The sequence below is a fragment of the Vipera berus genome (assembly GCF_964194415.1).
Source record: "Vipera berus genome assembly, chromosome: 2".
Lineage (NCBI taxonomy): Eukaryota > Metazoa > Chordata > Lepidosauria > Squamata > Viperidae > Vipera > Vipera berus.
Genome location: NC_138203.1, coordinates 271866837 through 271891675, shown reverse-complemented (window position 1 = coordinate 271891675; position 24839 = coordinate 271866837). Strand labels below are relative to the sequence as shown.

Below are 24839 nucleotides of genomic sequence, written 5' to 3'. Positions count from 1 at the left end.
ATATATATATATATATATATATATATATATATATATATATATATATATATATATATATATATATATATATATATATATATATATATATATATATATATATATATATATATATATATATATATATATATATATATATATATATAAAGGTAAAGGTTCCCCCGCACATGCGGGCTAGTCGTTTCCGACTCTAGGGGCCGGTGCTCATCTCCGTTTCAAAGCCGAAGAGCCAGCGCTTGTCCGAGGACATCTCCGTGGTCATGTGGCCGGCATGACTAGACGCCAAAGGCGCACAGAACGCTGTTACCTTCCCACCGTAGTGGTCCCTATTTTTCTACTTGCATTTTTACATGCTTTTGAACTGCTAGGTTGGCAGAAGCTGGGACGAGTAACAGGCGCTCACTCTGTTACGCGGCACTCGGGATTCGACCCACCAAACTGCCGACCTTCTGATCGACAAGCTCAGCGTCTTAACCAATATACATATATATTTACATACATATAGCATTCAGAAAGTATTCAGACCCCGTTCACTTTTGTCAGTTTTGTTATTGTAGTGTATACGTGAGGGGTCAGTGAATTAAGGAGGCGCAGAGCTGGACAACTCCACGCAGGAACAGCAAGCAGGAACAGCGTTCGGCGGGAAGCTGGAACAAAGAGACAGCATTCAGCGGGAGAGCCGGATTTAAAGGGATTGGCTGACAAGCCGACAGGATGCTTGGATTTTAACCCATTGGCCAGGCAGTTACCTGGCCAGGTATAAATGAGGGCTGAAATCCTTTGTTCCCCAGTTTGGCCATGTTCCTCAATAAAGCAACGTAACTCCTGAACCTGTGTCATCTCTGATTCGTAAACAACATAACAACTGGCGACGAGGATGGGATTGTTCTGAAGGGTGGTAGGAACCTCAACTGACTGGGAAATAGCCACCTGCATCGGATCAGAATGGAAGGAACGCACGAGATGTCCCAGGACGGTCAGGCTCAAATGGCTCAGGCAGGTCCAGCTCCCATGGTCCAGGTCAGTCAAGCCCCCATGGCGCCGGTCAGTGTAGCCCCCACTTTTAATAGTGCTCGTCCCGAAGAGTGGGAGGCATTCGTGGGGCAGCTAGAATTTTACTTCATCGCCAATAATATTACTGAGGACAGGATCAAGGCGGCCACCCTGCGCAGCACATGTGGGAAGGACATTTATCAGTTAGCCGTGGGCCTGTGCGCACGGTGAAGTATGATGACCTTATGGACAAATTAAATCAGTATTTTAACCCGCACATGTCGGAAGTGGCATGGACGTTTGAATTCCAAAAAAGGAACCAGCGGCCAGGGGAGTCAGGGTCTGCATTCATGGCTGCAGTGAGGCAGGTGGCTCGCCTGTGCAACTTCAACGACTTAGAGAGGAGATTGCGGGACCGAATCGTTTGCGGGCTCAGAGACTGGAAATTGAGACAAAAGCTGCTGGCCAGACCGGGTCTAACCCTCAAGTCGGTGCAAGAAGAGGTATTGGCCTGGGAGCTAGCTGAAAAGCCAGAGACTTCCAACGCCAGCCGCAGCAGCCAGGGAGGCACCATCCATAAGACGCACGGGGCAGAAGGAACCAGCGAGGAGGAACTAGCGGCCAAAGTAGACGTGGTTCATCTACGACCCCCCCCCATCCATCCGGATGGCGCGGGAGCTCAAAAGAACAACGACCAGCATCAACAACACCAGCCATCAACAGCCAGGACAAGAGATGCTCCGGGTGCAAAGGCTGCATGTCCCGACAGAAATGTGCTGGTTGTGGGGGGAACCATCACCACTCTACCTGCAAATTTCGGGGAGCCAAATGCCGAGTGTGCGGCAAGACGGGACACATTGCGTCCGTCTGCTGGAGCTGGAGTCGAGACGCGCTACACGAGGTGGACGCTGAAACTCACCAGCCGGCAGGTACTGGAGGTCCAAAGCGCAGAGTGCCTATCAGCTATACCAAGAGCAGATGGGCGGTTTGTAACACAGGGGGTTCTCAATCCCTCACCCCCAAAATTAAGCTAGAGGTGCACCTCCAAGGAGTTCCATGTAAAATGGAGCTGGACTCAGGCTCCGCAGTCTCAGTCATTTCATATGAGACTTATAAGCTCATTGGCAGCCGGAGTGGCTAGCGCAGGGTAGGCAACCTCAGCTCTTTTATGTCTCATGAACTTCAACTCCCAGAATTCCTGAGTCAGCATGGGAAGTTGAAGTCCATGAGTCATAAAAGAGCCGAGGTTGCCTACCCCTGGGCTAGCGGGTTCCCTTGAGGCCATCTAGCATTACCCTTACTGATTTCCAGAATACCCCCGAAACAAGTCCGGGGGGAGGTCACCTTCTCTGTGAGGTACAAGGGGTTCCAGGGGCCTTTGGATGTCCTAGTGGTCAAGGGTCAGAGGACCAGCTTGTTAGGGTTAAGCTGGTTCAAAGCACTGGGAATCCGCATCGTCGGAATTCACCAGACACAGACTCAGACGCCCAGCATTGAATCCGTGTGCAAGGCATTTGCAGACGTATTCAATGGAACGCTAGGAAAATACACAGGTCCACCGATTGCATTCAAATTGAACCCCAACGTTCAACCAATCAGAATTAAGCCCCGGAGAGTACCGTTCGCCCTTAAGCATAAAATTGAGCGGGAACTCAACAAGCTAGTCGCACAGGGGGGTTTGCACCCGGTAGAGGGGGCAGAGTGGGAGATCCCAATTGTCACCCCACTCAAGGCAAATGGTGACATCAGGATCTGCGCTGATTATAAATGCACAATCAATAAATCGTTGAACCCCCACGCATACCCAGTACCCACAGTTAGCAGCATACTAGCATCACTCCAGGGAGGGGCCATTTTCACTAAGCTGGATCTTGCTCAGGCTTATTTACAGCTCCCGGTCAACCCAGAGACTGCCGCTACGCAAACAATAGTCACCCACAAGGGGGCGTTCCGGGTAGACCAGTTGCAGTTCGGAGTCAGTGTAGCTCCAGGCATCTTCCAGGAGGTGATGGAGTGAACACTTAAGGGCATACCGGGCGTCTGCCCGTATTTCGATGACGTCCTCATAGCAGGGGACTCAGAGGGGTTTTTGGCAGAACGACTGCAGGCTGTTCTGGGTAGATTTCATGCTGCTGGCCTTAAGCTTAAGAAAGAGAAGTGCTGCACTGGAGTGCCTGAGGCAGAATTCTTGGGCTTCAGGATTGACGCTGAGGGGGTTCACCCTGCAGCATCTAAGGTGAAAGCAATCAAAGAGGCCCCCACACCAAAAAAACAAGGCTGAGCTGCAAGCTTTCCTGGGGTTACTTAATTTCTATCACACTTTCCTACCCCACAAGGCTTCAATCGCTGAACCCTTGCATAGGCTATTAGATAAGAAATCAACTTGGAACTGGACCAAGGCACATGACACCAGTTTCCAATCTCTAAAAAACCTGTTGGCAAGCAATGCCACCATCACCCACTTCATAGAAAATAAACCAATTTGCATTGCTTGTGATGCTTCTCCTTATGGAGTGGGGGCTGTGTTGAGCCACCTAGAGGAGGATGGCAGACAAATTCCCATTGCATATTACTCCAGGACTTTGTCAGCAGCCGAGCGGAACTACGCACAGATAGACAAGGAAGCCCTGGCAATAGTTGCTGGAGTAAAAAAAAATCCATGATTATTTGTATGGGAGGAATTTCACCATCTTTACAGACCATAAACCCTTGCTAGGTCTGTTTACCACAGATAAGCAAACCCCACAGATCTTGTCACCCAGAATGCTCCGTTGGTCCATCTTCCTTTCGGCTTACTCTTGTAAACTAGTGCACAAGCCAGGCAAGGAAATGGGCCATGCAGACAGGTTAAGCAGACTTCCTCTTAACAACACGGAAACAGATCCAGCACCAGCAGCCCAAATATTAGCCATTCAAGATCTGCCAGAATGTCCTCTCAGTGCCCGAGACATCGCAGCAGGAACTACAAAGGATAGGATTTTGAGTAGGGTACAGACGTGGGTTAACACAGGTTGGCAAGACAAATCACCAGGGCCCGAATTCATGGCATTTTTCACAAGAAGACACGAGTTATCCTCACACAAGGGTTGCCTATTGTGGGGATGCAGGGTCATCGTACCACAAACATTGAGGAACAGAGTAATCCACTCACTACACGAGGGGCATCCAGGGGTCGTACGGATGAAGGCATTGGCAAGGAGCTATCTGTGGTGGCCAGGCCTTGACAAAGATATTGAAGAACAAGTAGCTGGCTGTTACATTTGCCAAAAATCTCGGCCACCACAGCCACATGCCCCTGTTCACAAGTGGGAGGAGACACACACACCCTGGTCCCAGATACACATTGACTACGCAGGCCCCCTGCACAACCAATCATTCTTGATAGTAGTAGACAGCCACTCCAAATGGTTGGAGGTGGTGCCAGTCAGTATCTTGACCACATCAGGGACTGTCCAGGCGCTCATGGGACTCTTTGCCACTCGCGGCCTTCCTGATGTATTGGTCTCTGATAACGGTTTACAATTTACCTTCTCGGAATTCCAGGCGTTTTTGAAGACCAATGGGATTAGACATGTCACCTCGGCTCCCTTCCACCCCTCCAGTAATGGCTTGGCTGAACGGGCAGTGCACACCACAAAGGACGCATTGAAGCGCATCATCCATGGAAATTGGAAACAACGTTTGGCCAAATTCCTGTTGCACCAACACACCACTCCCTGCACCACAACCGGGAAGAGCCCAGCGGAACTTCGTTGGGGAAGGCGCCTCATAACCACTCTCGACAGACTATACCCAGACAGAGTGGCGGCAGATGTGGAACACCCAAAGGTTCCCAGGGAATTTACAACAGGGGACCTCATCTGGGCTAGGAACTATAGCTCCAGGGATACATGGGTGCAAGGGAAAGTAGTTGAGCGGACGGGACCAGTATCTTACATCGTTAGGGTGGAGGGGGGTTTACTGTGGATGAGACATGTTGACCAACTCAGGCGTTGAGCACCTGAGAGGGGCCCAGCTAATAATGGGCAAGAGGCCTAACTCCAACCTATAATGACTTAGAGTGACCAAAGAGACACCCAACCTGTAGTGATTCAGAGTGACCAAAGAGACACAGCAAACAGGGAGATAGTTCCCAACTCAGAGGGGTTGGAACTGCTCCGACCTCATCAACAGCTGGATCAGAGTGAGGGACTGACGTCACCTGGGGCCAGTCAAAGGAGGCCACATAACCCAGGGGCGACCACACCTGAAACCCCATCATCTTTTTCACTAGCACCGGGGGAGCATAACCAAAGAAGCATAAGCTCAAAGGACAATATCAAGCCTCTGGCCGAGCCCACAGGCCTCCAGCCTACCTCTCAGATTGTGTACGTACTTGAGGGGGGGTAGGGGGTTGTGGGTAAGTTGTGTTGATAGTGTGGGTACGGGGAAAGAAGTAAATGGGAACATGGGGGAAGGGGTGTAGTGTATGCAGGTTCTGAATACACGTGAGGGGTCAGTGAATTAAGGAGGCGCAGAGCTGGACAGCTCCGCGCAGGAACAGCAAGCCGGAACAGCGTTTGGCGTGAAGCCGGAACAAAGAGACAGTGTTTGGCAGGAGAGCCGGATTTAAAGGGATTGGCTGACCAGCCGACAGGACGCTTGGATTTTAACCCATTGGCCAGGCAGTTACCTGGCCAGGTATAAATGAGGGCTGAAATCCTTTGTTCCCCAGTTCGGCCATGTTCCTCAATAAAGCAACGTAACTCCTGAACCTGTGTCATCTCTGATTCGTGAACAACATAACAGTTATGCTGCAGCCTGATTCTACAGTTGTTCAATTTTTTTCTCATTAATCTACACTCAGTAACCATAATGACAAAGTGAAAACAGAAGTTTAGAAACTTTAGAAATGTCTGTAAATGTATTGAAAAATATATTTAAAAATTTCTATATTGTGACTTTTATATCCAAATACATTTTATTCTTTATACTCTTTCCGTTTTCCGTTAAAATATTAACAGAATCTGCAGTGGTCTGAGAATCAGTGTCTCCATTAGATAATTGACAGTCAAGCTGAAACTAAAATTAGCGAACTTCCTCAAATAAGTTACCCAGACCTAATCCACATATCAAAGGATAAGGTCTGCAAACATAATCAGAGTTAATTAAATTAGGTCTCCCAGAGGAACTGCATGTTCACAAGAACAAACATGCCTACACACACACACACATGCCTCTCAAGTGTCACCCTAGGGCAGGGGTAGGCAACCTCGGCTCCTGAGGAATTCCTGAGGAATTCTGGGAGTTGAAGTCCATGAGTCATAAAAGAGCCTAGAATCAGCACTTCCACACCCTGGACAAATTCCCCCTATAAAAATCTGCTGCTGTACCCCATTTCTCTACACCTTGCCGCTAAATGCAAACTGCTTTGATTTTAGGAATAAATATTTCATCTGTCCTCACAGCTGTCTGGATCTCATTTTCATTTATTCTTGCACAGAGTGAACCCCAAATTATTCTTCTGACAATATATGTTTGTGTGTGTGTGTGTGAAATACATATGTGAATCTATGTCTCATATATTTCAAATATATATTTCACACACACACACACACGTGTATATATATATATATATATATATATATATATATATATATATATATATATATATATATATATATATATATATATATATATATATATATATATATATATATATATATATATATATATATATATATATATATATATATATATATATATATATATATATATATATATATATATATATATATATATATATATATATATATATATATATATATAGGGGGTCTTCAAACTTGGTCCTTTTATGACTTGTGGACTTCAACCCCCAGAATTCCTTAGCCAGGCACGCTGGTTGAGGAATTCTGGGAGTTGAAGTCCACAAGTCATAAAAGGGCCAAGTTTGAAGACCCCTGAATATCGTTAGAAGAATAATTTGGGGTTCCAACTACGTGCAAGAATAAAAATTAAGATCCAGACAGCTGTGAGGAAAGATGAAACTTTCATAAACAAACCAAAGATACTTTGGTAAAAGCAAGGAAGCGGTTATTCGTAATAAAAATGCCTCAAAGCAACGCGCGATCGAAGGATTCCCATTTAGTTCACACCCACCCACGCCCAACATGCAAACACAGTAGGAGGAGGAGGGGGGCACGTGACCAAAACAACAAAGGGACAACTGTGGGCAAAGGAAGGGCGCGCGGAGCTTCGGTGGCGGCCCGCGAGCATGCTCGGAGCGAAAGAGGTGGCGCGCGCCGCCCTATCGCAATAAGACCCCCCCAGTTCCCCTCCCCTCCGCTTCCCTTTCTTCTTCCTGCGCCGTTTATTCGCCCAGCCTGGCCTGTCTCCGCCGCCGAATCGCCTCGGCGGAGCGCTGCCAAGGCGAATCCCCGCGATCGAGGTACGGACTTTTCTCTCTCTCTCTCTCTCCCCCCCCCACTCCCACCGCTCCCCCCCAAAAGTCACTTGGCGGGAGATTGACGCTGCTCCGGAATGCCTCGGGGGGAAGCGGCTCCTCCGCCTCCAACTCTTGCCCAGTGCACGAAGCCCCTGCGCCTTCCCTGGGGCTGGGGGGGCTGGGGGGTGGGTGGACGGGGAAATATCAGTTGCCCCCTCGCCTTCCAATTTTTAAAATTGCAAAGCAGTTTTAAGCAATTCCGATGCCGACCTACAAAAAGTAGTTCGCGTTCCTCGGGGACGATTTATTTTTATTTTATTTTTATTTTAATTCCATTTATATCCCGCCCTTCTCCGAAGACTCAGGGCGGCTTACAAGCTTAGCAGTAGCCTTCATTCTATGTACATGCCTGCTTATTAGGGCTTTCACACACACACCCCAAGCGGCATTATTACAAAGTCAGCTTAATTGCCCCCAACAATCTGGGTCCTCATTTTACCTACCTGGGAAGGATGGAAGGCTGAGTCAACCTTGAGCCTGGTGGGATGCGAACCTGCACTAATTGCAGGCAGCTGGTGTTACTTAAGGAGGCCTTAGCCCACTGCTCCACCAAGGCGAATCGGGGGTTTGATTTTTGCTTCCTTCTTGCCAGTGCTTTTTTTTTTTTTTTGCAAAAGAAAAAAGGTGCCGGAACACACACATGTCATACAACCCCGCCTTGCCTACCCTACAAGGTTCCATCCAAAAAAAGGTGCCGGAACTCCGTTCTGGGTGTTCTATGAGAAAAAAAAGCCCTGCTTCTTGGTATCTGGGGGTTCGGTCCTTTTTTGCTCGTTTGCGTTCTGTTCCCCCACGTGGATTTGGGCCAGACTCGCAGGGGGTGGGCAATCTTGGCTCTTTTCTGACTCGTGCACTTCAACTCCCAGAATTCCTATGCTGGCTCAGGAATTCTGGGAGTTGAAGTGCACGAGTCATCAAAGAGCCAAGGTTGCCTACCCCTGGACCAGAGGACACAACCACCTCCCCACCCCCCACCCCCGAATCTGCAGCCCTGACGGTGCGCTTTCCCCTGTCTTTCCTCCCTAACCTCTGCAGGGATTTTGGGAAATGGGCAATGTAGTCTCCGAACAGGTGTCTTGGCTGTAACGAGGAGTGGACTTCATATCCCATCAGCCAAGAGCCTTGGTGGAGCAGTGGGCTAATGCCTCCTTAAGTAACACCAGCTGCCTGCAATTAGTGCAGGTTCGCATCCCACCAGGCTCAAGGTTGACTCAGCCTTCCATCCTCCCGAGGTAGGTAAAATGAGGACCCAGATTGTTGGGGGCAATAAGCTGACTTTGTAATAATGCCGCTTGGGGGGGGGGAAAGCCCTAATAAGCAGGCATATACATAGAATGAAGGCTACTGCTAAGTTTGTAAGCCGCCCTGAGTCTTCGGAGAAGGGCGGGATATAAATGGAATTTTTTTAAAAAAGCCCTCTCCTCCTCTTGCATTCCTTATCTGCTTCGTTTGTGCTTGATGATTTGGTTTCAGAAACGCAAATTCGCTTTTATTACTTGGATAGCAAGTCCCGGGTCAGTTTCTCACGTTCTGGAATTAGCAACATCTTGTAAAATCCCAGTTTGCAGGTCTGCAACAAGCGGCATTATAAATCATCTAGATGTTTGCCAGTTCGGTAGATTAATCTTTGATGTCCTGTTAATCAGGGTAGTTGTTTGATTTGTTGTGGAATGCTCTAATTTATAGAAATTTCCCTTCCCCCCCCCCCGCCCTAAAACATGGGCCAAAAATGGTAGTCTTTGTCTTACAATCATAATCTGAACCAGAATTTCTATCATAAATTAAGATGGTTGTAAACTGAGTATCACGTGACTGGACCTGATTTTATGACTGTTTTTACTGTGGTCATAAAATACATCACTTCAGTTAGTTAAACTAATCCAAGTTTGGATGAAAATAGCTAAAAAGTTGCAAATTGCAATCTCTGGATTGCAGGATGTTGCAGCCAATCATAAGCTTGATGCCAAATGTTTGAATTGTGATCACATGACTCATGGGGGGACGGGTTTATAATGGTCATATAAGTGCAAGATTACTTTTTTTAGTTTTGGGAGATTAGTATAGTACAAGGAAATGTGATTTTGTCAAAGTGTGTTACTGGGCCAAATTTTTAGACAAATGGTCAGATGCCCGTACTTAACTCTATATGCTAGATTTTTTTCCTCCTGAGCAGGAAAAATGCTACTAAACACAGGTAGTTCTCCACTTACAACTGCAATTGAGACCAACATTTCTGTCGTTAAGCAAGACAGTTGTTAAGTGAGTTTTGTCCCATTTTACAACTTTGCTTGGCACAGTGGATAAATAAATCACTACAGTTGTTAAGTTAGTAACATGGTTGTTAAGTCAATCTGGCTTCCGTATTGACTTTGCTTGTCAGAATGTTACAAAGGGGGGAATCATAATGACCCCCAGGATGCTGCAATCTTCATCAATATGACCTAGTTGCCAAATGTCAGAGTTTTGATCATGTAACCAAGGGAATGCTGCAACGGTTGTAAGTGTGAAAAACAGTCATACGTCACTTTTCCCAGAGCTGCTATAACTTCAAAAGGTCACTAAATGAATAGCTGTAAGTTGAGGACTACCTGTATTCCCTAGCTATTTGGGCAATTGACCCAACTGCGCATAGACTTTAAATGAACGAGGATGGAATGCTTGCAACGTAGCTACAGTGATTTCATCCTTGCTGAAATAGGAGGTTTCTCTTTCTTATTTCTGTTTATTTTAGTAGATTGCTATCTATAGCACTATTCTAAATACCAGGACTATTGCATTGCTAACTCAGTCTCTAAATGTAGATCTTTGTGCAGCTGAAATGACATCACCCGCGTACAGAAAAGAGCATCACTAAATCTGGAAAAAATCAAGAATCTGAGGGATGGTGGGGAAATGGAGCAATGTGAGCCATATTTAATAGATTAAAAGATTGAGCTCATTTCTCTATGAGAATTACAGAGGCTTTTTTCCTTTTACATTTATTTTAATAACTTTATGCTGTAGATACTTTATATTGTATTATGAATGCTGTATTGTTATTTCAATTATTACATCTCACTGAAATAATTAAAAGAAAAGGTGTGCAGTGGAATTACTAAGATACTTCTGGGAGGGATGATGACATGATTTTTATGTATTCATATTTCACCTTTATTATTTTGATAAATAATTCAAGGTGGCAAACACGGGAATTCAATATCTCCTAGCGGTCGGCCCAAACCCAGCCAGCTTTCATGCCTAAGGTGGGACTAGAACTCACAGTCTCCTGGCTTCTAGCCTGGTGCCTGACTCACTAGACAAGGAATAGGCAACCTTGGCTCTTTTATGACTCGTGGACTTCAACTCCCAGAATTCCTGAACCAGCCACGCTGAGGGAAAAGGGAGAGGTTTCCAAGCTGAGCCATGCTGGCTCAGGAATTCTGGGAGTTGAAGTCCACGAGTCATAAAAGAGCCAAGGTTGCCTATCCCTGACCAAACTGGATCTCTGATGATGATGATTTATAGCAGTGCTTCCCAGATGTGGGTAAATTACTCAAAGTAAAGGTGATTTTTCTTTGGGTAATGACCCAAACCCATTCCCCATCACAATAGGGATGTTCAAATTGACCTAAAGAATGCCACCTCTGGTTAGCTGTATTGAAAAATTTCCCAGTGCATTCCTATTGGGACGAAAATTGTTGAAACAGCCCGTTGTAATCCCAAAGATGCTTTTTCCAAAAGTGGTAATCTATTGAAATCACATAAAGATCTGTCAACAGTGCTAACATCGGATGTTTTTGCATTGATAAGACTGATAAGCGATTTTGCATAATGAAGTAAAAAGTTTGGGAAGCCCTCATTTACAGCTGTCCCACTCCAAGACACTCCAGGTGGTTTGCTATGTCCAACATACAGTTTAATCCCAGACCTGTGAACAGAGCCGACTTTTCAAAGTCTTGTGAAGTAACTGCAGTTACTTAGAATTCATTTTTCAGTAACCATGGCCTGAATCTGTCAACGCTGCTAACATCGGATGTTTTTGCATTGACAACAGATAGAGATGCAGCCATTTTCTTCTTTTTGCTTTTAGAGTTAGATGATGCTGGGAGGGGGGGAAATGTGCATGAGAGTCTAGCTAGACATAATAATACTGGACCTAGTGTGAGAACCAAGGTTTTTGAAATAAGAGATGATAAGGAATTGGTGAGCTGGAGGGGAAGCCCGTGCTTCAGACTAATTGGGGAATGTGATTTATGACTGTTAACTGGAGGAGGGAATTGTACTTTGATACTATGTGCTCAGGGGAGGAGAATTCAGATTTTGGCTTCGATTATGTTAGTGCCGATGCTATGCTACTCAAATAAAGATTCTTTAAGGTAAACAATGCCTCGAAGTTCTTTGAAGAGTTTCATCTGTCGGAACCATGACAGAATCTTATAAAGGCAAGTGGATCTCAACTTGAGACATGGTGCAAAGATTGAATGGATGGTGCCTTTTGTCTTTCAGATGCCGGTGAATTTCAAAGAAGTTGCAATGTTTTTCCCAGAGGATCAAGGACTATTGTTGGATGTAGATCAAAGGAGTCTCTATGAAAGCAGCATGCAGGAGAATGGTAGGTGGTACTACCCACCACTCAAGCAAATGCAGCTGCAAGTGCATTAAGTACTCACACTTAAACATTCCCTCTCCCCCACCCACTGCCGGTTTGCAAAGTCGGAAAAGTTAGGGATTGCTGCTTTAGAACAGGGACTTTCAACCTTTGGCTACAAGATGTGCAGACTTCAACTCCCAGAATTACCCCAGCCAGCATGAGTTGAAGTCCACACATCCTCATGTGGCTGAGGTTCAGGAACATTGAACTATAGCAGTGCCTCCCAACTCTTTTGGGCACCAGGGATCGGTTCCGTGGAGAGAGGTTTTTCCACAGACTGGGGGGGGGGGGTGTAGTTTCACATGCTGCCTGCATCCCAAGGATGGGGCTTTGCTTGTTTGTGTGGCCCAGTTTCTGGAACCAATGAGCCGAATTTCTGTGGAACTAAAATACAGGATGAAAGTTAGTACTGGCAATAGACGGAATGAAAAAACTATAATATCCAAACTTGGAAAATCAGTGTAACTGTTCTACAAAATGTAAACCACGTGATAAATGTCCTGGGGAACACATCTTGAAATAGGATGATGATGATGATGTTATCCATTTGGTCATGACCAACTCTTGGCGTTTCTATGGGCCAGGTTTCTCCACATCTTCTAATCTTGCACTGCTTCTTTGAGCTTTTCTGTGCTCTGGCTGGTGTCAGCCTGCATGATATTCCTGAAACAGCAATAGCGCTTAGACTTATATACCGCTTCACAGTGCTATAACATTTGCAGAAATCCGTTAGCAAAAAATTCATCCTCCTAAAAGTATTTTCTTTTCCAGTCCACTGAGATCATGTCCGTATCTCAATACTTGTTTGTTTTTGTCTAACAGGTGATGGACAGACACATGAGAAGGAAGGTGTTCTAGGGAAAAACTACGAACACCATCAACAAACCGGGACATCCTCAAACGTGGCCGGCGAAGTGGTTTCCCTGTGTTTTCAGGAAGGAGAGCCAACCGTGAAACATCTCAACCCAGAGAGGCAGCAGCAATACCATTTAGCAAAACGGAAGGGTAGCTCTGCCGCTTATACCCAGGTCCCCCAGACTTCAGGCCAAGGTGCAGCTAAAAAGACCCGGCGCCGATCCAAGATCCCAAGAACCTGTAACGAATGTGGGAAGACGTTCGCTCAGGCCTCTAACCTCTTGGCCCATAAACGGATCCACACCGGCGAGAAGCCCTACAAGTGCATCCACTGCGGGAAAAGCTTCACCGAAAGGTCGAATCGTAACCGGCATCAGAGGACTCATTCTGGAGAAAAGCCCTACAAGTGCCTTGACTGCGGAAAGAGCTTCAGCTTCAGGTCCGACCTCATCCGACATGGGATCACCCACACGGGAGAGAGGCCGTACAAATGCTCGGACTGTGGGAAAAGCTTCAGCCATGCCTCGACCCTCATTCGGCACGAGAACATCCACACGGGGGAGAAACCCTACTCTTGTGCGGAGTGCGGGAAATGCTTCACTCAGAGCTCATCCCTTCTGGCGCATAAACGGCTGCACACTGGAGAGTCGCCGTTCATCTGCCCCGTTTGTGGAGAAAGCTTCAACTGGAAGTCACACCTGGTGACGCACAGGCGGACGCACACTGGGGAAAGGCCGTATAAGTGCGCCAAGTGTGAGAAAAGCTTCATTGAGAAATCCAAACTGAACAGGCATCAGAGGACCCACACGGAGAAGGAACTGTACGAATGTGGGGAGTGCGGGAGAATCTTTAGCATCCGATCCAACCTGCTGAGGCACGAGACCACTCACCGAGGGGTGAAATCCTACAGCTGTTTGAACTGTGGGAAAAGTTTCAACCAGTCATCAAAGCTGATGCGGCATGAAAGGATCCATACAGGAGAGAAGCCCTACTCCTGCTCAGGCTGTGGGAAAAGTTTCAGCCAGACCTCCGAACTCCTGCGCCACGAAAGGATCCACACCGGAGAGAAGCCATACAAATGTTCGGTGTGCGGGAAGTGCTTCAATCGCAAATCACACCTCAGCACTCATGAGGCAACCCACTTAGCTGACCTGCCGTGTGGAGGACTACAAAGCAGGGCACTCTATGATAGCAGCTCACTCTTTATCGCAGGGCTGAGTCCCCACCAGCAGACTCAAGCAGAGGGCCAGGCATATCTAGATGCGGAAAGTGAAAAAGATTACAGCCATAGTTCAATCTTTATAGCAGGGTTGAACCCCAGCAGGCCCACACACATAGGTGACCGGCTGTATGAATGGCCCAACAGTGAAACAAGCTATGGCTGTTGTTCACTTCTGATCACTGGAGTGAATCCACAGGAAGGCATCCAGGCAGAGGAGCCCCTGTTTCAATGTCTGGACAGAGAGACCAGCTATACTTGTAGCCCATTGTTTAAAAGGATCATGAATGCACGCCAGGTGGTCCTTTCAGGAAGCCGTCCGATGGCCTGCCTGGACCGTGAGAAAAATTACGGTGACCCCTTGCTTTTCCAGAAGGAGGAGAAACTGTTTAAATGTCTTGAGTGTGGAAAGAGCTTCAACTGGCAGTCTCATTTCACCCGGCACAAAAGAATTCACACGGGAGAAAAACCGTACTGTTGCACGGACTGTGGGAAAAGTTTCAACCGCAGGTCACACCTCATTCGACACGGGAGGACCCACAGTGGACTAAGCCTCTACTCTCAGACTATTGAAGAGTCCTCGGTTCAGGACCTCGTTTTCTTAAACCCGAGTGAATCAAGGCAGGAGAGGACTTTGATTAACACACAGAGTGTTGGGTCTTCCTTTGTGCCTCAAACAAGGTTACAGCCTGGAAACCTCACAATCCTGTCTGCTGAAACCTCTCAGGAATAAATCTTGCGAAGGTGCAAGTACAGGATGAAGTATTAAAGAACTCATCCCGAGGAAATGCCGTGTATTGGGCAACTTCGTAGTAGAACATCAGGTCTCTCTAGGCCAGGGGTAAGCAACCTTGGCTCTTTTATGACTTCGTGGACTTCAACTCCCAGAATTCCTGAGCCAGCTAGGAATTCTGGGAGTTGAAGTCCACGAGTCATAAAAGAGCCAAGGTTGCCTACCCCTGCTTGACTAGGCCCAAAATGCCTGTGCAAGGGAACATCGCCTTAGCTCTTACGAATAGTAGATGTGGTAAAACTGTTCCTAGCATGAGGGGGTCACGTGGATGTTCTTCCATAAAATAATTCCAGATCTCCATGCTCACTGAAAAGTAGCATGTCAATAAGATAAATTAGCAGTCTCCCGGAGGTGCTTCTTCTATACTCTTAAGGGTTGTTGTTTTTTTCATGGATATACAATTCCTGTCTTCCAATCTCATGTTCAGAAGAAGGCTATTAAAATTTTCAATCCAAAGCCAAGAATTTGTGGAAGAATTCGTGCCAAGAAGGTTTGCTCTCTTCACACCTTTGCAAATTCTTCCGGTAGAGCTGAGAGGGGGGAAATTTGGTCTCTCCAGTTGCTGCTTTATTGTCACTTATCATTCACCTCAGGCAGTGAATGTCGAGGATGATGGGGATTAGAGTCCAGCAGGGTCTGGAGTGGTACAGGTGCTCAGTCTCAACTGTTAGTGAAATGGCTGAACCACTCAAGATAGTAATGGGTTGTAGAGCTGAATTATAGTATTAGAAAACTCCTTCCATTAAATTAAAAAAAACCTTCCCCCCCCACCTGTGGTTTGTGTTTAGAGAAGCAAGTTCCACTTAGGCTAGTAACGGTGTTTTCCTGCTTTCTGAAAACTAGATCTTAAAGCCATTTCCACGTGTTCTATATAGCTAGCAAAGGTAGTCTAAAAGAAATTGCATGAACTGGTAAATTTAGATGGTAACATATTAGAATGACAGTGCAAGCAGCCTTTGACTTATGACCGTAATTGAGCCCAGAAGTAAATCAGGCCGGTTTTTAAGCAGGTCACCATGTAGCCCCACCTGACTTTACAACTGTTTTTGCTGCAGTTGTTAAATGAAAGCTGCTGTTGTAAAGCGAATCCAGTGTGTGTGTGTGTGTGTGTGTGGTTTTTTTTTTGCTGGAAACCGGAAGTAAAAACTGGTTTCTGACAAAAAAATTAAAAAAGATAAAATGGTAATCATGTGACCTCTGGGACACTGCAAACAATCATAATTGTGAGCTGGTTGATGAATGCCCAAAATGGGATTGTGTTACTTGAAGGTGATTTGTCGGAACTTTGAATCTGGATCATAAGTAGTCTTGGGTAGGTGCATCAGAACTTTGAATGGTTGCTAAGCAACCAGTCATAAATTGAGGACTACCCATAGCCATAGTACCGGTAGTCCTCGACTTACAACTGAGCCCAGAATTTATGTTGCTAAGTGAAAAATTTGTTAAGTGAGTTTTGCCCCCATTTTACAACTTTTGTTGTCACATTTGTTAAGTGGATCACCACAGTTGTTAAATTAGTAGCATGGTTGTCAAGTGAATCTGGGGAATCTTCCCCCTTGACTTTGCTTGTCAGAAAGTCACAAAAGATGGTCACATGACCCTGGGACACTGCACCCATCATAAATATGAACCAATTGCCAAGCATCCGAATGTAAATCATGTGACCATGGGACGCTGCAACGGTCATAAATGTGAAAAATGGTCATGAGTCATTTCTTTCCATGCCGTTGTAACTTCAAATGGTCACTAAATGAACTGTGGTAAGTCGAGGACTACCTGTATATGCCAGGAAAACATGGGATCTCTACTTGCAAGAAAACCTATTTATAGCAGAACATATGAAAAATGGAAAGCAAGAACCCTCTTCCTAGAAGGAGATGAGAGACAATTGGGACTGGATTTGAAGAAGGGCGAGCTGAAAGTTCTGGAACAACCTTTGCAGTAGTTTGCAATGGCTACTTTTTGAATTAAAATAAAGGTGTTAAATGAATTCTCTGACCCAAAACACTTTTTCCCTCGGTCCATATCACAGCTCTTCAAGAAAATCAGGATGTATTGTATTTCTTTCTTGCATATTACTCCATCTTTTGGTATTTAACTTTCCTCCCTAATCATCTTTCAGATTTTACTCAAAAGATGGCACCTTGTGAGATGCCAAGAGCAGTTTAGGCACAACCAATGTTGTGTAGATTTTGTGGGCTGGTCAGTAATAGAAGACATTGTTTTTTAGTTTTGTGGTTTCTCCCTCTCGTTGACAATTTTATTAAACTTCTTTCAGATCGATTGCACTAAAAATTGGTTCTGGGTATTATTCCAATAATTTCCATAAATCACACTTCTCCAATTGATGTCAAAATTAATTACGGTAAATTCGGCAGGCTTTGAATATTTCTTATACAAGTGGTCCTCACTGAGCAATTGCCTGCTTAATGACAGTTTGAAGTTAGAACGGCATTGGGGGGAAAAAAACAACTTTGTGGCCTGTCTTCAAACTTTACAACCATTGCAAACGTCCTTGCGATCACGCGATTGAGGTTCAGGCGCTTCACAATGGGCAGGCGTTTTGCCACCATTGCAGTGTCGCGCAGAGATGCGATTGCCGTTTTGCGCACTTCACAGCGAATTTGCAAGAGAGTCGATGAAAAAGCCAGCGGTAAAATCGCAAACGGCAGCCACGGTAATATTTCATTTTAAGCAACTGCCGGGGAGTCGCTTAGCAACTGCAACCGGTTATGAAGTCGTTAAGGTCGGACAAGCGTGAGTTTTCAGCCTCGTGTCGCTGGATGGCGCTCTAAAGATCAGCAAGACCGACGCCTAGAACGTCGCCGATATAAGCAGCGGCTTGCTACAGAGGATTTGGAGAAGGGCAGAGGAACTTCCTCTTCTGCCCCCCCCTCCCCTCCCCTCCCCCCCGTAAGAGGATGGTGTCGTAGGGGGTTCTTCTGCTGTTCGCGGGGTCCAAGCAGCCGCTGGAAGGTGAGTTGTGGGCAGGTGGGAGGAGAAGCCGGGAGCAAGTAGTAGGGCTGCTCGGTTTCCTCCGCGGGGTGGAAGCAGCGAAGCAACGAGGCTGAAACATTCTCAGCTTCTACATTTTCATGCCTTCCCCAAATTTTGTTCTAGTGGTGCTGCATGACTTAAAAGTTGTTGTTGTTCGGTTGCTAACTCGCATCCCCATGGACTCCATAGCATGCCGGGGTGGGGGGCTGTCTCCCGGAGTCTGCCCAAATTCATGTTCATTGTATCGACTGACTATCTATCTATCTATCTATCTATCTATCTATCTATCTATCTATCTATCTATCTATCTATCTATCTATCTATCTATCTATCTATCTATCTATCATCTATCTATCTATCTATCATCTATCATCTATCTATCTATCATCTATCTCTATCCATCTATCTATCTATCTATCTATCTGTATCTATGTATCTCTATCTATCTATCTATCTATCTGTATCTCTATGTATATCTATCTATCTATCTATCTATCTATCTATCTCTATCTGTATCTGTATCTGTATCTATCTATCTGTATCTCTATGTATCTCTATCTATCTATCTGTATCTCTATGTATCTCTATCTATCTATCTATCTATCTATCTATCTATCTATCTATCTATCTATCTATCTATCTGTATCTATCTATCTATCTATCTATCTATCTATCTATCTATCTATCTATCTATCTCTCTTTCTATCTATCTATCATCCCATCCTCTCCCGTCCGCTTCTCCCTTTGCCATCCATCTTTCCCAGCATCGGGGTCTTTTCCAAGGAGTCCTCTCTCCTCGTTAGGTGGCCAAAGCATTTGAGCTTCAGCTTCAATATCTGTCTTTCCAAAGGACAGTCAGGGTTGATTTCCTTTAGGATCGACTGATCCGATCTCCTTGCAGTTCTAGGGAGACTCAGGAATGTTCTCCAGCACCACAATGTGAAAGCATCAATTCTAAAGCACTCCGCCTTCCTTATGGCATTTTAAAATTGCTGCCTTCAACTTTCTGCTGGTTGAGAGATTTAAATTTCTGCTTTACCTTGTGCTTTTTTTAAATTTTTAATCGGTGTGTTATTTTCATGGGCAAAACCGGTGCTTTAAATCTTGCAGAGGCTTTGGCCACCTTTTCTTCTGTTAAAAGCCCACCCCCAATTAGACCAAAAAGGCTTGAGTGTACCCACAGTTGGGACATTTGTCAGGTTGAAATGCACATAGATTTTTGACCTGCGTTATATGCATTCATTTATAGGTGTATCCACCTATCTCTTTATGTGAATATATTTGTGTTTCTGTAACCTTTGCTCAGCATTTCCAGTTTGATTTCATAACAATTTTTAATGTAAGAATTTGTGATTTGCTGAAGTTCAAAAGAGAATTTCATGACTGAGTGGATATTTGAACCTGGAGCTTGCTTTAAAATGAATCACAGTGTTAGAGATTAGATTGACTTTTGATTATAATACATCATTTTTTTTCTTGTTTTCACATGTGCACCCATTTTATATGCAGCCATTAAACTGTTTTATGTGAATCTTGCAGACAATGAAGACGCCAAGAAGGGCATTCTGACCAATTGAGAATCACAAGCAGCATTAAAAAACAAAGCAAATCTATCCAGCAATCAAAATGTATTCCATTTCTTCAAGAAAACCACAAAACCTTTCTCCTTCCACAGCAGGTGACAGACAAAAGAGAGAATAACAGGAAGAGAGTTTTGTGCTGGAAATAACTGAGGATGTGAAACTCAAACCACTCTACAAAAGATCAGAGTGGATCGTTTCTAAATTCAGAAAAAGGAGGAAATATCTAGAAATCAGCAGAGAAGAAGGAGTCACTTGTGAAGTTATGTAGGCCACATAATCATGCAAGCTCCGCACTGTGAAGAAACAGAGAGTAGCTTGATTCAAAACAGCATCCAAGAAGGGATCCAAAATATTTTTGACCTCCAGAATCCAGGAATATCATTGGTGGAAAAGCACCACAGGTGTGCATATTGTGGGTAAAGACAGATTGCAAATCAGAGCTGATTATGCATGAGAGGAACCACACTGAAGAAAAGTTCTCCCAGTGCCCTCAATGTGGCAAAAACTTCACGAAGCATGCTACTCTAGTGATACACAAGAGAAGTCAAATGGCGGAGAAGCTGTACGAGTGTCTGGATTGTGAGAAAAGCTACAGTACTAATTCAAGCCTGTTGATACACCAGAGGACTCACACAGGAGAGAAACTGTATTTTTGTCCAGACTGTGGGAAAAGTTTCACTCGGAATTCCCACCTGGTGATACACCAGAGGACTCACACAGGAGAAAAACCCTATGAGTGTCCAGATTGTGGGAAAAGTTTCAGTCAGTATTGCCACCTGGTGATACACCAGAGGACTCACACGGGAGAGAAACCATATAAGTGTCTTGATTGTGGAAAAAGTTTCATTCAGAATTCTGACCTGGTGATACATAAGAGGATTCACACTGGGGAGAAACCATATGTATGTCTGGATTGTGGGAAAAGTTTCAGTCGGAATTCTTACCTGGTGGTACACCATAGGACTCACACAGGGGAGAAACCATATGAGTGCCTGGAATGTGGAAAGGCTTTCAGTCGAAATTCCGAGCTGATGATACACAAGAGGACTCACACTGGGGAGAAACCATACGTATGTCTGGATTGTGGGAAAGGTTTCAGTCAGAATTCTCACCTGGTGGTGCACCATAGGACTCACACAGGAGAGAAACCATATGAGTGTCCGGATTGTGGGAAAGGTTTCAGCACTAGGTGTAAACTTATAAATCATGTAGGTTTACATACAGGGGAGAAACCTTTTAAATGCCTAGAGTGTGGACGGTGTTTCACGCATCATTCTTGTCTTACTGCACACAAAAAAATTCATATGAGACAGAAGGTGACTGGTGTAGAGAAGGCTTGAATTTCATTTCTGATCATCTATTGGAAATGCAGCTGTTTAACTTCTGGCCTGATTGTATTTTAGTCAAAGATGTCTCAGTATTAGATATGAATGAGGAGGGAAAAGAATTGGAAAATGTTAGTTTGATAAGGACTAACTACCTCTATGTGGTTATCAGAAGATGTTACTGGATAGTTACTTTTCAAGAAATAGTACAATTGCTGCAATGAAGTTGTGAGTGTTTTTTCAGTATTGATCATAGAAATGCAACATGCAGCATTTCAGCTTTCTACCTCAATGTCTTCCAAATTGCGAGCCCCAGAATTCCTCAACCAGGTTATCTCTTGGATAAAATATTTTAAAGTATAGTCAACATTTCTAATTGGCCTCTGAAATCTGCTACAGATGCTAAAAATACATTACAAAAAATCACAGCATTCATATTTCCTTAAGAGATCGTGAAACCTCAAATATGACAACAGGAATAAAAGAGGTAAAGTATGTTCAAAGAAATTCAGTGTTAGGAGAATCCCTGTTCAAATTGTGGCTAGGATGAAGTGCAGAATGTAGAAGATCTGAGGGAAGCATTCAGTGCCCAAAGGCAGGACAAGAAGCACCAGATGGAAACTAGTCAAGGAGAGAAGCAACCTAGAACTAAGGAGAAACTTCCTGACAGAACAATTAACCAGTGGAACAACCTGCCTCCAGAAGTGGTGAATGCTCCAACACTGGAGGTTTTTAAGAAGAGACTGGACAGCCATTTGCCTGAAGTGGTTTTCCTGCCTGAGCAGGGGGTCGGACTATATGACCTCCAAGGTCCCAACTTTACTATTATGATTATGACAAAAGCTCTGTAAAGTTTGCCATTTGATGGCTATTAAACATGATAGATACGAACTGTAGGTATATTGAGTTGTGGAGAAAAGGGGGTGTGGTTTTGAACATAGAATAGTCAAGGTTTATTAGCAACTCTTGGCTGTAATATCGTTTGCTTGGAGGGACCTGCTTGTTAGCCTTTAGAGTGATACCGTGCCAGTTTGCTGACATTTTTGCTGCTTCCCCCTGGCTGATCGAGATCTGAGAAAGAAAAAATTGTAGAGTGTTAAATATTTAATATCTAAAACAAATTCTGCAAAATCCATGAGTAGATTTTGACAAAGAAAAAATGGGTACTGTCAGGATTGCTGCAAACAGTGGGGCAAGGCTAATTCAAAGCTCTCTTCCCAACACATGGGAGCTTTTCAATTTCTTTCACTCACTGTATGTGCTCCATATTCAACCTTATCCTAACTTTTGTCAATGCCTTCTCCCGCTGTTAATGAAAGATCAATTATAGTTGTGGAAAATGTGGCTTAAACCTCTTGGTCACTTATAATAGCAATAGCACAGACTTATTTACTGCTTCATGGTGCTTTATAGTCTTCTTTAGTGGTTTACAAAGTCAGCATATTGCCCCCAACAATCTGGCTCCTCATTTTACCAACCCCAGAAGGATGGAAGGCTGAATCATCAGGATTGAACTACTGGCAGTGGGCAAAGTCAGCCTGCAATACAACACCGTAACGACTGCACAACCAGTGTATAATATACAAAAAGCAATTCTAAAGGCAAAAATGGAGAAAAGAAAATCAGCCTTGTTTCCTTAACAATCATGATACTATCTTCATCCCCCTCAAAACATGGATAAGGGCAGCAAACTTGGGAGGAAGTATTGAGTTGAAGTGTTTGAAGCATGTGGAACTCAATGAGACATTACAGAAGAAAGCCAAAATCCCCATTTTGGGAGGAAGGAGACAGTGGTTTGATTGAAAAGGCCATTCAGCAGGGAATTGAGCAGATCTTTGATCTTTTTTGAAAATCTAAGAAGGTCCGTGGTGCAGAAGCCCCAAAAATGTTCATATTTTGAGAATAGCCATGAGAGGATCATGAGAGAATCCACACTGGAGGAAAAAAAATGTGTAGATGCTCTTGAGTGTGGCAAAAGATGCTCTTGAATGTGGCAAAAGGTTTGGTCAAAAACAGCTCCCTGGTGGTTGACTGGTGGTTCTCCCGCCTCCTTCACTTTTTTAGTTTCCGCTTTCCATAAATATTACTTTCACATGTATGCAGTGCTTTTTTTGTAAAAGAAAAAGGTGCCGGAACTCACACATGTCATACAACCTGCCTTGCCTACCCTACAAGGTTCCATCCAAAAAAGGTGCCGGAACTCCGTTCTGGGCGTTCTATGACAAAAAAAAGCCCTGCATGTACAGTATGTAAATTGTGGGGCACTCACTTCAGAGCCTACTAACTCCACTCCTGCAAATGGATGATGCTATTCTTTGACTTTTTTAAAAAAGGGAGAGTAGATGCCCCAAACGTGGAAGGGAACCATCGGGGAGCACAAATTTGTGTTTGGATCAATCTTTTTGAAATTGAAAACTGGTCAATAAATGTTTTAATGCCAGGGATTTTTTTTTCCTGCACCTGCTCTCAGTTATCAAGCTACTGGGTTAAAGGAACCCCCTTGACACAGCATCCAGGGAAAAGAAAGGATGAACATTCAGGGGAAAATGTTAGAATATGATATGTAGAAATCCTACAATGCTGTATTATTCTTCCTGTTTTACAACATGCTTTCTGTGGGATTAGAGGGCACGGTGCCCAAAGTTCTCTCCAGCCAAAGCAACCACAAGTTGAAACAGATAGATGACAGATAGATTAGAGAGAGAGGAGGGCTCTCCAGTCTTAAAAAGGGCCCTGCATTTTGGCTGCCTCAGATGGAATTGAGCAGCAGGCAGGAAAAAAAAACTGGTCTGTCGATCCCATCTCATTCCCAGTGATTCCATCTGGACCACAGAGTTCTGAAATGAGATCAGCCTTGAGGATCTGGTTACTACTTGCTACCTGTGCATAGAAAAAAAAATTCCCTGTTTCCTCTGCACAGAGATGAGCAACGTGGAAGGCAAATGTTGGTCTGGATTTCACTGAGGAACGGAGTTCAAGCCAAGGTCCCTTTCCACGAAGAGAGAATTCCCAAATAGTAATGTAGGGATGTATGTTGACAATTGCTCAGTAGAAAGAAGGGCAAAAGGCACGGTTGTATGGTTTTTCTTTTTTTGCAATTCCTTTCCTGTTCATATTTCCTATATTTGATTTGTATTTTTGTATACTTAACTACATTTAACAATTTCCAATTAAAAAAAGGTGTGTAAGACAAAGCCTGGCAATATTTCTAGACTTGTGTGTGTAAATGCATAATACGACCCTTTCTGCAACCCTTTGAAATGTTTCTTTGAAATGTTTACCAGTTTATAATAATAAAGTTGGAAGGGGCCTTGAAGATCATCTAGTCCAACCCCCTGCTCAGGCAGGAAACCCTAAACCTTTCTTTTCCTGTATATAGAAGTCACTTCCTCTTTTTCAGCTCCAACCCCCCCCCACCTCCCATTTTCTAGGCTTTTTATGTGTCTCTTGCTTTGACTTTATGGAGATTTCTGTATAAGCGAACTTACAGAAGCACATGGTATTTAGCAGATTTAAAATCTCCTTCAGGAACAAATTGGGCTTGCTGGGAACGCCAGCTTCAAGACAATGGATGCAACCCTGGCCAGCCCAAGTGAAGCTGGTTCCCTTGGAGCCTCTGTTGTGCTGGTGATTCTCTGTCTTACATCCTTGGAAGCCACAGGAAATCAGTCATAAAGTTTCAGGATGTAAAGAGGTTTTATCTCCACTGCCAGCCACTCCTGAAAAGCACAGGAAACTACATCAGCTTTCTGCAGAGTTTCCTCCAAGTCTTTTCCCCAAGAAGCATGGGAATAATAAGACTGAAATCTACCTACTTTAGAGAGTGGGAGGGTTCCTCAGAGCAATTCTTTCTAGTGAAATGTAGACACCTATAATACAGATATAAGGGACGTGGTGGCTCAGTGGGTTAGGACGCTGAGCTTGTCGATCAGAAGGTCAGCAGTTTGGCGGGTCGAATCCCGA

At 44.5% G+C, this 24839-nt stretch overlaps 1 protein-coding gene and 1 long non-coding RNA gene across 2 annotated transcripts; both read left to right on the top strand.

Annotated features, from left to right (window-relative positions):
* Positions 1–1268: 1268 nt before the first annotated feature.
* LOC308662983 (uncharacterized protein) lies at positions 1269–17231 on the top strand (the record flags this gene model as incomplete). The annotated part of the gene is made up of 5 exons (XM_081319126.1): positions 1269–1975; positions 2302–2995; positions 7352–7417; positions 11960–12065; positions 12927–17231. The coding sequence occupies 5 exons, from the start codon at positions 1269–1271 to the stop codon at positions 14909–14911; spliced, it is 3558 nt and encodes a 1185-aa protein (XP_081175252.1). The 3' UTR covers positions 14912–17231.
* A 659-nt stretch (positions 17232–17890) lies between these two features.
* On the top strand, positions 17891–24070 carry LOC308664160. The gene is made up of 2 exons (XR_014025616.1): positions 17891–17947; positions 19508–24070. It is a non-coding gene; the product is annotated as an uncharacterized lncRNA (long non-coding RNA).
* Positions 24071–24839: the final 769 nt, after the last annotated feature.